Source organism: Castanea sativa, chromosome 2 (genome assembly GCF_040712315.1).
Source record: "Castanea sativa cultivar Marrone di Chiusa Pesio chromosome 2, ASM4071231v1".
NCBI lineage: Eukaryota > Viridiplantae > Streptophyta > Magnoliopsida > Fagales > Fagaceae > Castanea > Castanea sativa.
Window position 1 is genome coordinate 2,554,804 of NC_134014.1, and position 15,871 is coordinate 2,570,674.

The 15,871-nt window shown below is 34.4% G+C and overlaps 1 protein-coding gene across 3 annotated transcripts; it reads left to right on the forward strand.

The window, feature by feature from the left end:
- Positions 1 to 2,024: 2,024 nt before the first annotated feature.
- On the forward strand, positions 2,025 to 13,188 carry LOC142624384 (uncharacterized). 3 transcript variants are annotated; one of them, XM_075797949.1, is made up of 5 exons: positions 2,025 to 2,099; positions 2,654 to 2,834; positions 3,526 to 3,574; positions 3,892 to 4,117; positions 11,412 to 13,188. In XM_075797949.1, exon 5 carries the CDS (start codon positions 11,422 to 11,424, stop codon positions 12,472 to 12,474), a length of 1,053 nt encoding a protein of 350 aa, XP_075654064.1. In that variant the 5' UTR covers positions 2,025 to 2,099; positions 2,654 to 2,834; positions 3,526 to 3,574; positions 3,892 to 4,117; positions 11,412 to 11,421; the 3' UTR covers positions 12,475 to 13,188. The 3 variants fall into 3 exon arrangements, 2 of the variants coding, with proteins under 2 accessions (XP_075654064.1, XP_075654065.1); XR_012842322.1 differs by lacking the exons at positions 3,526 to 3,574; positions 3,892 to 4,117; positions 11,412 to 13,188 and adding an exon at positions 9,166 to 9,432; XM_075797950.1 differs by lacking the exons at positions 2,025 to 2,099; positions 2,654 to 2,834; positions 3,526 to 3,574; positions 3,892 to 4,117 and adding an exon at positions 9,539 to 9,848.
- The last annotated feature ends 2,683 nt before the right edge of the window (positions 13,189 to 15,871 follow it).

The window sequence follows — 15,871 nt, forward strand, 5'->3', positions numbered from 1 at the left end:
TCCCTCTCAAAGTCCCCAAAGTCCCGAAAGTCCCCTCTCTCAATCATGTCTTCATAGTCATCTTTATCGGCAAAATCTTCACCGTTAATGGCAAGATTCTCATCAACATAGTCGTCATCATCATCGTCATCATCATCATCGTCATCATCATTGTTAACGACAGTAGTCTCATCAACACAGTCGTCGTCGTCATCATCATCGTCATCATCATTGTTAACGGCAGTAGTCTCATCAACATAGTCGTCGTCATCATCATCATCATCATCTCCATCGGCATGAACAACATCATCCTCTACATGTGTAGAATACTCATATTGAGCATCCGGAAGCGCAACTTGTAAGCTTGTGGTTGTTTGTTGGATATCCTCTTGCCATCCTGCACGCGGCTCCAACTGTATGTACAACTCAATGTTACTTACTTCAATTATACTCTCCAACTTGTCAAACATGATCTTCACATGTTTGTCTTTTTCTATCAGCATATACTTGTAATTAATTCGGTGCTTCATGATTTCATTTGGCATACGATAAGTAATTTGCATGTTGTACGCATCAGGATTCTTACACAACTCTTCCATGACAAATATCTTCAATTCATCAAGGGTTTTCAACCTACGATCAACTTCGGCATAATAGGTTTTCATACCCGGCCCCTCAAATGGCAATCCCTTGTTCGCATTGGGATTCTTAAGCGGACCACCATGGTATATGATTATAACAATATCAGGCATTGTGAACCTGTTCAAGTCAAGTCCTATGTTAGTTAAATCACATAGTCGTAAAGTGAGGGAAAAAAGTAATGCAATCTTACCAATGAACATATTCAAGCCAGGTTATAGAGTGCCCATTAATATCTAAAGGCCAAGACGTAAACCTTCTAATCCTAGTTGATGGAGAGATGGAATTATCTATTACTCCATTGTGTGGTGACCTATAATGCCTAAAAGGGTTCTGAAAGAACTAGGTGGGTAGAGGAGCATGATTACATACCCATTCACTACATTCATTCACTACCCATTTCATACCCAAACCAATGATAAATAAAGTCAAAAAAACTTGAAAGATCATGATAAAAATAAAAGCCTAGAAATGATGAATAAAATTTTGATAATTACATACCCATTCCCATTCATTACATTCATTCACTACCCATTTCATACCCAAACCAATGATAAATAAAGTCAAAGAAATTTGTAAGATCATGATAAAAATAAAATGATGAATAAAATTTTGATAACAAAAACTATACAAATAAATACTCAAAAAATTAACACTAACAAAACAAAGTTCTATAATTCACAATATTGATAAATTAACTAAGTTATGTTAACTATCTACAAAATAAATGGTAAAACTCTTTAACCCACACCCATAGACAACATACCCAACTACAATGACAATCAAATTATGCAAACCCTTACCTTAGATATGAATTTGCTGAGAGGGAAGAGCAGTGAGAGTGGACAATGTGGTTTTGTGAGAGTGAGTGGTGTGAGAGAGTTATGGTGTGAGAGAGTTATGGGTGAGTGAGAGTTAGTGAGGGTGAGTGAGTGAGAGTTAGTGAGGCTGAGAGCTCTGTTTTAGGCTTTCTCTGTGTGTTGTTACTGAGGGTGAGTTCCTGTGAGAGTTAATGCCACGGGCTGAGTTTTTAAATAAACATGCCCAGAGGAAATCGAGTCTATAAGACTCGAGTTACTATCATAAAACTTGAGTCTTAGAGACTCGAGTTCCATGCGTATAACAAACATAATTTAAAAATAAGATATAGCTAAACTCGAGTTTTATAAACTCGATTTTAATCCGACTTAAAACGAGTTTTAGAAACTCGAGATCCAGGTGGCATTTGTCCACCTCAACAAGCCCAAAGCGAGCATAAAGCGAGTTTTTGAGACTCGATTTATTATGTGAATCTCGAGTTTCAAAAACTCGAGTTGTTATTTTTCTTTATAGTTTTAAACAATGCCTAACTTACTATATTCATGCCATCCACACTGCTAATCTGCACATTCCCCCAGACCCACACACTCAGAACTCTCTCTCTCTCTCTTTAGAGCATTTTGTGTATGGGTGCGATTTAGGTCTCCAATGTGTGTATTCGAGTAAGTAAATTATGGGTTTAATTTGTTAAACTTATTTTAGTCTTTTTAATTTTTGAAATGTGAAGGCTTGCATGTTGCTGTACGATTAGAAAAAATCAGATGATATTTAGAAATTGAATGAGCTTCAGTTTAAGAAATATGAGCTTCAGATTTTATAAAGTAAGCTGGTATGCTATTCATTGACATGAAATATGATCTTTGAGATTTTATACTTCTTGAAGTGATTTTCATGCCAATTTTAAGAAATTTTAAGATTTTCCTGTGTCTTTTCCTGTCAACCTATTTTCTTGTAATTTGTTAGTACTTGGGTAGTTGGTCACTGTTTTTGGGTCAGATTTTAACCAAAAGATGGTCTGAAATTTTTTTATTTTTCTGGAAATTGCCAATGCCATTTGGGCCGAATGGCATCTCCAACACCCATACAATTATGGGTGGTGACTGGTGAGTGAGGTTGGGGATTCAAATCCCCTTGGGTGCATGAGTGAATACCAAGAAAAAAAAAGTTCAGGACAGTTTTTTATTTCTCATTTTGGCTCTCAATACTTCTGTTGTAGGTGATATGGTATGAATTTGCAGCGTTTCTTTGACAAACCTGACTTGTGGTGGCTGAATGGTATGGGTAATCCTTGTACAAAGTTCATGTTGCTGTTGATGTAAGGGGATATGGAGAATGTGATGCTTGGAGCCATCTATTTGGCTTCCAAATAATTGAGAGCCGTATTGATGGTGCCACAGGTAGAAAGTATTGCTTTATATGCCTTCTAGAATTGATATTGTAGTCTATAAATTTTTTTTTTACAGTTTGTTCAAGGTCAACATACAGCCTATTTATATCTGTGGTGGTAATTGGATATTGTCAGATGGGTTACTATGTCTTTCAAAGGAATGTTATAAAACAGACATCAAGTTTCATGCTAATATGAATTTGAATATGATCCGCCGCTGGGGTGGTGGATTGGCTGAGAGGCCAAAATTCTATCATTGTTGTGATATTTATGGACTTCTGGTGATCTCTCTCTCTCTCTCTCTCTCTCCCCCCTCTCTCTCTGTGTGTGTGTGATGTGAGTGTAATCAATTTTATGGAGTGTTCATGAAAAGTAGAACAAGCAACAGCACAGGGAACATAGAGACCTTACATGGTTCAGCTTTAGACATATGTCCATGGGTGGCATTGAGGAGAAAATTTCACTAACAAAGGTGCTGCAATAGTGACCCAAAACAATCACAAAACCCAACCCCAAATTCACCCAAAGAGCTCTTTCTCACAAATAACAAAGATTAGAGCTGGAAATAGGACTAGGCAGTATTGTTGGCTATTGTAACCTATCCATATGTTCTCTTGTCAGTTGAATGAACCATATATTTATAGAATATATCAAAGAAAAATAATTTTGTTTCTAAGTACTTGACATTTGTACGATTACAGGGAAAGGAACACTGGCATATGGGTTGAGGTGTCTGTATCAATAACTGGGGTGAGCTGTATTGCAGAACTTCCTTCCATGACAATAGATTTGTGATAAACTATCATGTTAATGATATTTGTAACTCCTAAAATGAAAGCACTTGTGTAAACATTAGTAGTATCCTCATAAGCTGTAAATATGCATGGTTATGAAACATGTAGTGTAGATTTCTTCTGCCGTTCCTTATTAACTTTTATTCGTGGTCATGCCATTTTTTTCTGAATTAGAATTTCAATATTTAATGGTGCTTTTGTTCTGTTGGGAGAATTGTTCTTTCCTTATTGTAATCAGATAATTCAGATTGGATGCTTTATTATTTGATGCAGCCAGTGAGAATAATTGATCCCCACTTGGTTTCATCAATTTTTTACGATTACAAGAGGGTATATATGCATGCTACAACATAGTTAGAAAATAGAAGTGCCTGGGTTGCTGAGTGTTCTTTGAATATCCAAGTAACAACGGGAGATGGCGGGAAACATTTGTTTAGTAGAGCATCTTCAGAGTCAACACTTGTCAATCCCTGCTGCATTGCAATATAAATTTCCCGAGGTCAGTGATAGCATTCATTATTATGTGAATTTTTGAAGAATTGTCTTCTTTCAGCTTGCCTCTTTCTTAAGCCATTCAAAATTTAAGATAGTCTAGTTTTACTAAGTAGTTATCAACCATTATGAGCAAACTTGTTTTATTCGTAGTATCTTTAGCACAATTTTAAGTCTATGCCCTATTGGATTGCCCCACATGGAAAATCAAAAAACAAGATTAGACAGGCTTGGAGTTAACGTTTAGGAACTAGGCTATGTGAGCTGTCTACATCCTTATTCCCAATTGAGATGAAGAAGACTTGTCGACTTACATCTTATGCAACCTGCAATACTTATCATGGAAGTCTGTTTATTAATAGAGATTAAAATAAGGATGTGGTGTAAAAGCCCACGTTTACACCCTCCAATGCCAATATGTCACATAAGATATTTATGAATAAAAGATTAGGTCCAAGCACACAGAATCATTCTCCCTTTAAACACTATGACACAGAAAATTAAAAACCCCAAACTTCTTCTAGTACACGCAGGTGAGCCAAGAAGTTGCCGCTGGAGATGTTGTGCCGAGAAGCATCTGGTGAAGCCACCAGTGACTGTAAAAGACATCGGTGTCAAAACTCAAAATCCCTCTGCATCAACCTTGAAGTTGAAGATATTTCATATGAACCTAAAGACATTCTGTGAAGGAAACTACTAAATATTTATTGCTGTAACCATAGCTAAACTCCTTTTCTTTGGATCCCAGCAATTTTATACCCATAAAAGGTGTTGACAAAGTGGAAAATATGAACTCAAATTAAGAGAACATCTGTGTTAGCTGAAGTTTTGAACAACCATAGTGTTGATAGTAGTGGGGGCTGGAGTCACCATGTCTTCTTTGGCTTCTCTCTGTCACTGGCAGAATCTCCACCGACTTCTTTATTTTAAATGGTTCTGGGTTTTGCATGGCTGGGTTTTAGGTTTCTTATTAATCAGATTTTTTTTAGTTCTTGATAATGCTGAGGTATTGATTGAGTGTGGTAGTACTTCACCTTTTATTTGCAAAAGTCTGATGTGGCACACTGTCATTGGAGGGTGTAAAACTAACCTTTTACACCACATTCTTATTGAATTCAATCTCTTATCAATAACCCTGGCTCTTTTGGTGTTAATGAATTCCTCCTCATACTTAACACTTGGGACACCCTCCCTTTTTTACTCTAGTTCCTGTTTTTCTTTTGTCAACTAAAGGATTGCTTTTGTTTCTGTCTATTTGAGGTATAGAATTTACTGTAGTGATAGTGGTTCACCCTGTTGTATAGCTTAACCATGTCCTAAAGCTTAACCATTGTTGGCCTCTGCAGTTTTCCATGTTAGTCTGTGTGTCTGTTTTTGATACTCATTCCTTCTGCTTATGATTCAGTAAAATGGAATTTGATTTTTCATCATTTTTATTTTTCTTGTCAATATCTTACAAAATCATAGCATGATTTTGTAAATTTAGGCAATGAACTTCGTTCTTGATTCACTCCGTTGATATTGTACATTACCATTGAAGAGATGTGAAAGCATAAAAGAACCCCACGTCCCCCAAGTTAAAAAAATTGCATACTGTGCCCGAATAATGGAAGGGATATAGCCTTCATTACTTATCCGTGCCTTGAATCATTGTAATTTTTTTCATCTCTGAGCATTTGGACCACCCGATTATTATGGATTCTGATATGTTGCATTTTTATCTAGTTTTAGGCTCTCAATACTTCTGTTGTAGGTTATAATGATATGCATTTGTAGCTTTTCTTCTTCTACAAGCCTGACTTATGGTGGCCAAACGGTATGGGAAAACAATCATTGTACAATGTTCATATTACTGTTGATGTAAAGGGATATGGAGAGTCTGATGTACTTATCAAAAAAAAAAGAGTCTCATGCTTGGAGCCATCTATTTGGCTTCCGAAAAATTGAGAGCCATATTGATAGGGCCACAGGGGGAAGGTATTGCTTTATATGCCTTCTAGGACATATTACATAGGTTTTTATTTTGACATGCGATGCGTGGGAATATATATATATATATTATATTGTAATAGGGTGTAATATATAAAAAGTAATACTTACTTCAAGTATTGTCATTTTTTAAAATGATTTCTATGAGTATTTTTTTATCTTTTTATCTCTACAAATATATCATTCTACCATTTTTTTGTGTGTTTGATTAATATTTTTTTTAAAGTGAACCATACCTTTCTAACTTTTGTTGTAGTGTGTTATATTAACCTAATATACAACTAAACTTTATAAGTTTCAACTCTCTCAAGGAGATATCATGTAATCAAAACTCATCACAAAATTACAGATTTATCTTAACCAAAATTAAAATGAAACTAAAGAAATAAAAGATAGACTTCATCATAATTTATTGTTCAAACAATTGGTAGGCATATTCTAATTCATAGCCATGTAGATTGTGTTTTGATATAAACTCAAATTCCCATTTCCCAAAAAAACTAAGTATTAATCTAAACCAAAATTCAACCAAAGATATAAAAGGGAGAGAGAAAACTTTGTAATGAGAAATTAAAAAAAAAAAACACAAAATCCCGAAATATATATTTAAAAAAAAACCATCAATTATAAAAAAGAATAAAAATTCACAGAGAGAGACAGAGAGTACTCAGTTTTTTTTTTTGGTGGTAAAAATCTGGATTGAAATGGGAGAAATAAAATGTGAAATGTGAAAATGGAAAGGCTCTCCTTTTACTTTTACTTTTTCTCTGGGATTCTCATCTTGTCATATCATCACTTTTAACCCTACCAACTCAACCCAAATCTCTCTCTTTCTTTCTGCTTTAGTCTACTCTCATCTCCTGTCCCACCATTTTATTTTTGGCAAAGTCTCAAGTCTCATCTGACTCTCTCTCTCTCTCTCTCTCTCTCTCTCTCTCTCTCTCTCTCTCAATTTTCTTTTATTTTGCTTGTCCAACGATTTCATTATTTGAATTACATTGAAAAATCCCAGCTCTTTTTTTTTTTTTTTTTTCTTATTATCATCAACACCAGTAATGATTTTCTTTGGTTCTTTTCCTTCAAATAAAATTTGAATACAGTAAAACTTCAAGGACTTTAGTGTAGAAAGAAAAGATTTTCAGGGTCCCACTGCCGACTGTTCGGCCTACCACCACCATTATGCCACCGGAATCATAACTGGTTTGAAATTTATACAAATAAAATGGGAAGAAGAAGAGTCAAGTTATAGAAAAGAGAAAATGACGAAGGAAGTGTAATAGCGAAGTAGAGAGTAGTGGGAGAGGTAAAGAGGCAAAGAAAGAAGAGAAGGGTTGGAGGAAGTGTAACTGTAGGCGTGTATTAATAAAATGGCAAGAAGAAGAGTTAAGTTATGAAAAATAATGAAGGAAGTGTAACGGCGAAGTAGAGAGTAGTGGGGGAGGTAAAGAGGCAAAAATGGAAGGGAAATGTTGGAGGAAGTGTAACCGTAGGTGTGGACTAATAGGGGGAAGAAGAAATTTTTGTTTTTGTTTTTTTAGAGAGTAGGGAGAAGAAAAGTCTAAAAAAGAAAAGAAGAGATAAAAAATAAGTGGATGATGTGGCTTAATGATTGAGTAGCAAAATGTATTGTGTGTGTGTGTGTGTAAGGATAGGATGGAAAGAAAATAACACTCAATGTTGAAATGAGCTTTCAATATAGACAATAAACAATTAGAATTTATGATGGCGTGTAGTGTATTACATATGGCCACAGAGAATTAATTTTGCAAAAAACAATTAATGAAGATGGAAATCCAAAAAAATAAAATAAAATAGTGATGTGGTCACTGCTGTGGCTTAACAGGAGCGTAGTAACAATAAATGCTATGCTTTAGCTTTTAAATATATATAGATATAAATTAGGATATTTAGTCTATAAGTTTTTGCTTAACAAGTTGTTTAAGGTCAACGGACAGCCTATTTTTATTCGTGGTGGTAATTGGATATTGTCATATGGATTACTTTGTCTTTCAAAGTAATGTTATGAAACAGACATTAAATTTCATGCTGATATGAATTTTAATATGATCTGCTGTTGGGGTGGTGGATTGGTTGAGGCCAGAAGTTTATGATTATTGTGATATTTATGGACTTCTCTCTCTCTCTCTCTGTCTCTCTCTCTCTTGTGAGTGTGATCAATTATGGAGGATGGTTCAGCTTTAGACATACGTCCACTGGTGGCATTGAGGAGAAGATTTCACTAACAAAGGTGACTACAATAGTGGCACAAAACATTTGCAAAACCCAACCCCAAATACACCCTAGGAGCTCTTTTCAACAAAAAACAAAGATTACGTCTACAGAGTCGGTTTGGTGACTTCTTGTGGAGACTAACCAAATCAAAGTCAGTAACTGTTCTTAGTACATCTGTGAGGGTTGAGGGTTGAGTTCCACATTGAGAGAAAAAGTAATGAAATGAAGAACTTCTTACTAGTTAGCTTAGTGGTCTTTGCTTACATAATTAAAAACTGTCTTAAACAAATTTTCTATATATTTTCCTCAAAGCTACATCTTGAATTTAGTGAATGCATTCATTCAGTATTCTATTTTTTATTGCCATTATCAATGATTTAACAGGGGAGAAGGGGACATGGACTCTAAATAGAGCTTAATGGAAATATTGGATCAATGTAGCCAGCTAAGTTACTTTGGATAATGGCTTTGTTGAGTTCTGTTGTATTTTCTAATTCTCATTAACCTATCTCAGCATCTTTTCTCTCAAAAAAGTTATTTGACATTGTCTGTTGTTTGGTATATTGCAATCGGATCCTTTGGTACTTTTAATTTTAGGAAACTTGGTTATTTAGTAATTGAAGCTTTAAAATGTTCCTACCAGAGTGAATTCTTCGATGCCTTACTTTGAATGATTTATCCTCCTAAGACCCAAGCCCGTCTATAGGGTTAACTAAGGATGCTAATCAAACCTAAGGATTACAATGTGCTGCTTTGGATTTGATATTGTAAGCTGTTGCACTATTAAATTACTCTAGTATAACTTGATCCATGTGGGTGATTTGATTTTTGTAGGTATGGCAAGATTTTTGGATTACTAGAGATGTTGATGGGTGAGGTGAACTGGTATCAAATCCAAATGGTCCCCTGGATCATAATCCAAATTAGTAACAGTAATTTCAAAAGTTAAATTTTGAGTAAACTCCACTCAAAAGTTATCTTTTTTTTTTTTTTTTTTGATAATATCAAAAGTTATCATTTAAATGTAACATGAGATAAAATTTCATTTGTGTATAATCTAGAAAGAGATGCATAAATAAATCTTATAAATGAATGAGAAAATTAAATGTTAGTATGGATATGTTTGGAAACACAAAAGCAAAAGAAAAACAAAAAAAGAAAAAAAAAGAAAAAGAAATAGGAAATGTTAATATGAAGTATTGAAGTCTAAGTTGGCAAGTAAGCATATGCCTTGCTTACTTGCCTACTTGCTTCCTCTATTCTTTCTTTCTCTCTCTCTTTCTTTCTTTTGTTTTCTTTGTTTTGGAGCAAGAATTTATCCTTTGACACAATAACATGAAAATCCTCTAAGTTGGACAAGGTATACCTTCTTAGGCACAATGGCATGATAATTCTATATATAGTGAATGTTATAGAGGGGTTTCATATGAAGTTAGCTTTTAAAAAAAATTGAAACTAAGGATAATTTGGAAGCTTCCCTAAGTGTGCTTTGAAGCCAAAATTGGATTTTTATTGCTGTAAGTATTGATAGTTGACTTTGTAAATTTGTTCATATGCATGTGTGTTTTTTTATTGGTATTTATAAACAACAAGTTACTTTGCTTTAAATTTGTCATATAAATGTTAAATGTAGTAAGATTTTATTACACTTGCCACTATATTTTTGTGAGATATATTATTGCTAGATGGTTTTGTAACATCTAGATGGTTTGGTTTATGTTACATTTAATGCAATTTGGATAAATGGTATAATTTTAATGTCTAATCACCTTGATATTTAGAAAGAATAATAGATCACCTAAATATTTAATAAGCATGATAGTTGGAGGAAAGAAATTTAGTTCAATAATGGGATTACAAACCATTATTATGGAAAAATGGAATTGAGGAATATAACTTCTATAGAAGTTAAATATCCAAAAAAAGAAAAAAAAAATCAGTAATAGTTACCCAAAAGTCAAACTTGCACATGCCTTATCAAATGTTCATTTTATCCCATATTAATTGTAAGATAGTTTAAATTCATTTTCCAACATTATCAAATCTTTTTTTTTCTTCTTATTTGTCACATGTGGGGAAGAGAGAATTTCAACCCAAATTAAAAAAAAAAAGAAAAAGAGGGAGAGGAAGTGATAGACTCAACATTAAAAAAAATGTTTTTATTAATAAAAGAATTTTTCTATTGCATTTCTCATTGTAAAAATGGATTAACATTAAACCAAGCTTGCTTGTGTTTATGTGAAACTCTAAAAGACTTTGCTCTTTCATTTTGAATCCCCAAACCACAGGTACTAGTGAACTTCTTTTAGAGGTTTTGTTGGATTAGCTTTGTTGTTTTGACTTTTGAGTTGTACTGGCTAAATTGGGGTAAGGAAAAACTTGCATAAAGAATTGATCATATCAATATAAAGGCAAACTTAGTTGCACTCTTTATTTATATATTGAATCAAGGCAAACTTAGACTTGTGTTAAATGATTTTAAATAAATGATAACGATTGACATAAACAAAAGAAAAAAAAAAGTAAAAACAAATTGTATTTTTCTAATCACAAGAATGGAAGATAAATTAAAAACATATATTCACAAGAATGGTATCAAAACATATATTCATAACTATTTTGGTGCATTCCCTTTCACTAAAAAAATTACATTCATTATTAATGAAAATAAATTTAAAAAAAATTCCATTCCATACAATAGAAGATTTTACGCCTTCCATAGTTTTACATTAAAAAATTGAAAATTCCCACAGGCCACACCCAACCCAAGCAAGCCCTTTAAAGCTAAAACATGCACATCTAATATTCATTAACTCCAACGGCCTCCGTTACTTAACAGAACAGGCCTGGGTTTGAATGAATAAATATTTGTTAAGTAAAACCACACCTTCTTCCAAATCCCTCTTTTTTTACTTTCGCTTTTTACAATTCTAAAATTCAACTCTAAAATCCACCAATTCTCTCTCACTCTCATGCACTCTCTCTTTCTCTCTATTCTTTATTTTATTTTATTTTAAATTTCTCTGTCTAAACAAATTTGATGTTGTCTGTGATTGTCACTGTTACTTTGCATATGATAGAAAGAAGAAGATGGAGCAGCAGCAGCAGCGGCTTCTACATTTTTGCGATTCAAAGCATCCCTTGGTCTTCTTTCCAGACTTCATATTTGGATACACTTGTTGTGGGTGTCAAGAATCAATTTATGGTCCTGGCTACTTTTGTCAAGAATTAGGATGCCCTACCTACTGGCATCATAAATCATGTGCGGAACTACCCCTTGGGTTGGACCATCCCTTGCACCCAATCCATCCTCTTATTCTCTCTCCCTATCAGATAGATTATGGCAAAGACATTCAATTTAGCAATTGCCTACTCTGCAATGAATCTCGCAACCAATACACTTATCGCTGTTTCCGCTGCGACTTCAACCTTGACTTCACATGCGCTTCTTTACCGCTCACCACCATGGAGGCTGAATTCCACGACCACCCATTGACCCCCATTTTTAAGTCGTTCACATTCACTTGCGACATTTGCGGCAAAGAAGGGAAAGGTATGCCCTACCTGTGTAATCTATGCAGTTTCTGGGTTCATGGAAGATGTGCTTCTTTCCCACGCATGGTCAAAGTTGTGCGTCACAAGCACCTCCTCCATCTCACCCATTCTTCTCTTGAATTCCATCAACCTGACACCCGATTTTGCCAACTCTGTGTTCGAAAGGTGGACACACGCTATGGGCTTTACTATTGCTCCAGATGTGATTTCGTTGCCCACCTCAATTGTGCTATCGACAGCAGAAACAAGGAGAACATAAATTTGAAGGAATTTAAAGATGTGGATGAAGTTCCAGAGCTGAATGAATCGGCTGACTCAGCAACTTACGAAGTCAAAAAATCCAATATGAAGGAGGACGGAACTCAAATAGTCGAAGAAATTAAACACTTCAGTCACGAGCATGACTTAAAGCTCACGAATGAGGTTCCAATTAACCAAATATGTGATGGGTGCGTAAGAGCCATTCTCCCTCCGTATTATAGTTGTGTAGAGTGTAGATTCTTTCTTCATGAATCTTGTGCTAAATTACCCCCAAAAAAACGACATCCACTTCATCAACACCCCTCATCCTCCTCCTCCTCCCAATGAAACCAAGTAGTTATTTTAAGTGTGATGCCTGTTCTCAGCGTTGCAATGGCTTCACCTATAGGTGTGAGGAATGTAATTTTGATCTAGATGTTCAATGTAGTTTGATCTCAGACGTCCTCACCCACAAAGGTCATGAGCATCCACTTATCCTCTCCTACACCACACACGAACAGAAATGCAGTTGCTGTAGTAATGAAAGCGAGCAAGTATTCCGTTGTAGCACTTGTGAATTTGCACTAGACTATAAATGCGCTACACTACCACATTCAGCAAGGTACAACCAACATGAGCATCCCTTCACTTTATGTTATAGACCTGAAGATGACTCTGGTGAATATTATTGTGATATCTGTGAAGAAGAACGAGACTCAAAACAGTGGTTCTACTACTGTGAAGATTGTAGTTATCCTGCTCATTCCAAATGTATTCTCGGGGAATACCCAAATTACAAGTTTAGAGGTGCTTAAACATTTGACTATCACTCACACCCCCTTATTTTCATTGAGGAAGCTAAAGACCACCCTAAATGTGACAAATATGGTTATCTTTGCGAAGGGTTTATCTATCAACGTGCCCAATGTAATTTCAATAGGCACTATGACTGTGTATAGAAAGGAAAAATGTGGCTTTAAATTTTTCTTTTCTTTACTAGACTTTTTAAATAATTTTTGGTGCATGAAGTTTGTTAAATGATAGTGCAATTATTCTTTTTAATTCTCATTCATGTCATCATGGTTTAGATGGGACATCAATACATTGAATCAACTCATGGTTGTTTGCGTTTGGTTGTACCCTGCCTTGTCCACATATGTTAGAAACTTGTAGATAATATGATTTTTTTAGTTTTTAATGTTTTATGGTACTATTTTTTTAGCAATGGAAGGCACTAAGTGTGAAACATTGAGTTCAGGGATGATGAACATATATTGGAACTAAAAGGCAAACTGCAGCTATTTCTTATCTGTTATGTATACTTGTTTTTCCTCTCTTTTCTGTTTTTATGCTTTTGCTAAAAAAAGCATGCTTTTGTTTCTTTTCCCTGAATAAATTTTTATGCATTCTACTATTGTCCAATTGTGTTATTATTATTATTTTTAAACAACGCTTTGTGGACATATTATGATCATCCAACTATGTCCTCTTTTTCCACTACCCGATTCTTATGTAATTTGTTTCAGTCTCCTGATAATTGTGCAATAAACATAGCCAACATTATTTTACCACCATGAGACACAGTACTTGGCATCTCTTCAGCTTCTCTATATCCCTCTTGTTATGGTTAAATGATTAATATTCATTTTTCAAAAGTCCTTCATTGACAGTTATAATTGGTAGCAAACCTTTTCAAACTTGCCAGATACCACTTTCAAGGTACCATTTTCTGCCCTCAAATTTAAACTTAGGTTAGGTTCTTGTTACTTAGGAGTTCTTCTTTAGCACATAGGCTTCTGCATTCCGCTCAAACGAGTTCCCAGCTTCATTCAGAAAATCCACCCTAACATTTTCATTGGTCATCTTTTGCCCACACACTTCCAAAGATTTTGTTGTTAGTAGGATCTAATGGCTTCCTTGGCCATAGCCTTGTGGAATACCCATGGTGTTGAAATCAATCTTATGGGGGCAGAACCTGCAAGAAATACAGAATGGCAGAGTAAACATAATGGTATGAAATCAATCAAGGGATTTGTAAATAATATTGACAGCCCAAACATGGAGACTCGGCTTGAGGTCGTGAATAATAGAGAGCTTAAGAATGGAGGCTCAACTCAAGCTTGTCAAGACTCAAGACTAACAAAGAAGGCCTGAAAATGGAGATTCATTTTGAAAGTGTGAGCTTGATTAGATTTAGAGGTATGTTCCTTTTTGTTTTAAATGGTTTGTTGGATATCAAAGATGAAGTTCTTGAGCTTATTAGTATTGATTGGCTTAATATTAGGTAAAATTTTAAAATTGAATGAAATGGGTATATATATTTTTGTTATTATTAAGCACTTTCGAAAATGATACTACAGTTGTTTGGCACATCTAATAGTTGAAATTTTATGCTATTTTGACCCACTTTCAAAATTTTATACTATTGTTGTTAGCACAAGAATGCTATTTGCACACATTTTTGTCACTTGTTTTTCTCACCCGGCCTTTAAACCTTCACTTCAAATCAAAACAGATATCACATTTTTTCAAAAATGCTATAATTTTTCCTGTGTTGTTCAAGGTCTGTAATTGAGACAAGTTTAAGAGCCTTTCATGTTAGCTCCTTTTGTAATGATTTAGACTATATCATAATCCAGCACACATGCTATAAGATGCTACCCTTTCTTCCTCCCTTTTGTTTTCTTCCTAATTGTTTGTATTTACTTGAACTTCTTCATGTAATGGCTTCTTATGCCATGTCATCTTGTAGGTCACTACTCTGGACATTAGTAGGCACAGACTTATCATTATCCATGGCAATTCTAATTTTGGATTTAGTGTTAGTTTGATCTGACTTTGAGTCATAAGTGAAATTTATGAAATTAATGCTTTTTTCTAATGTTGTATCTTTTGAGCCTTTATTTTTTCTTGTGCCATTATTCATAGTCTTTGAGAGATGAGGAGAGGTTAAGGAACCAATTGGCATTTATTGGAACTCCAGGTATTGTATATGATTATACCACAAACTTTCATTTGCTCATACCTAAGTAACCAAGCTTTAAGGGGTGGTTTTTGAGTGATGCATTTGTAAAAATTTTGAATTTCATTCTACCTCTATATTGTAATTCACTTTTGGTCATATTCGAATAAAATTTTCCTCTATTTGAGCTACACTCTTCTTTTTTCCTCTGATGTGCAAATGCTGATAGTCTTCCATTCTTTAGTGGGGTTCATTAACAGTATTTGAATATAATGGGTGGAAATTTAGAGAAGCAACGTTTTCAACATCTTATTCTCAAGTATCTTCATTCTTACCCTCCTATGTTCTTTAGGAAGTCTTCTTTTTCTTTTATTTATTTATTTATTAATATTTGGGGGTTTTCACTTTTGGAGTTTAAAAATCTCTATATTGTGTTATTCAGTTATTGTTTGTTCATTTTCTAGCTTATACACAACCAATACAAGTTCAACTTTTAATGTCATTGTTATAACTTAGGCATAGAGCAGTCGTTACAAAATATAATAAGGTCATATTTTTTTTAATAAATATGGAGTCCCACCCCCCCTCCCCTCCCCTCCCCTCTTTTCCCCTTTAGAAGATCAAATACTCAATTGCTATGGTGATCAGTATCATGGTTTGGATCAACCTGTTTGATGAAATGGCTATCTTCTTTAATATTGCTTTGGTCGCACTTAAGATTGTGATCTATTAAAAATGTTATTTTGTTTAGAATAATGAAAAATGTGACAAGTGCAGCCTTGT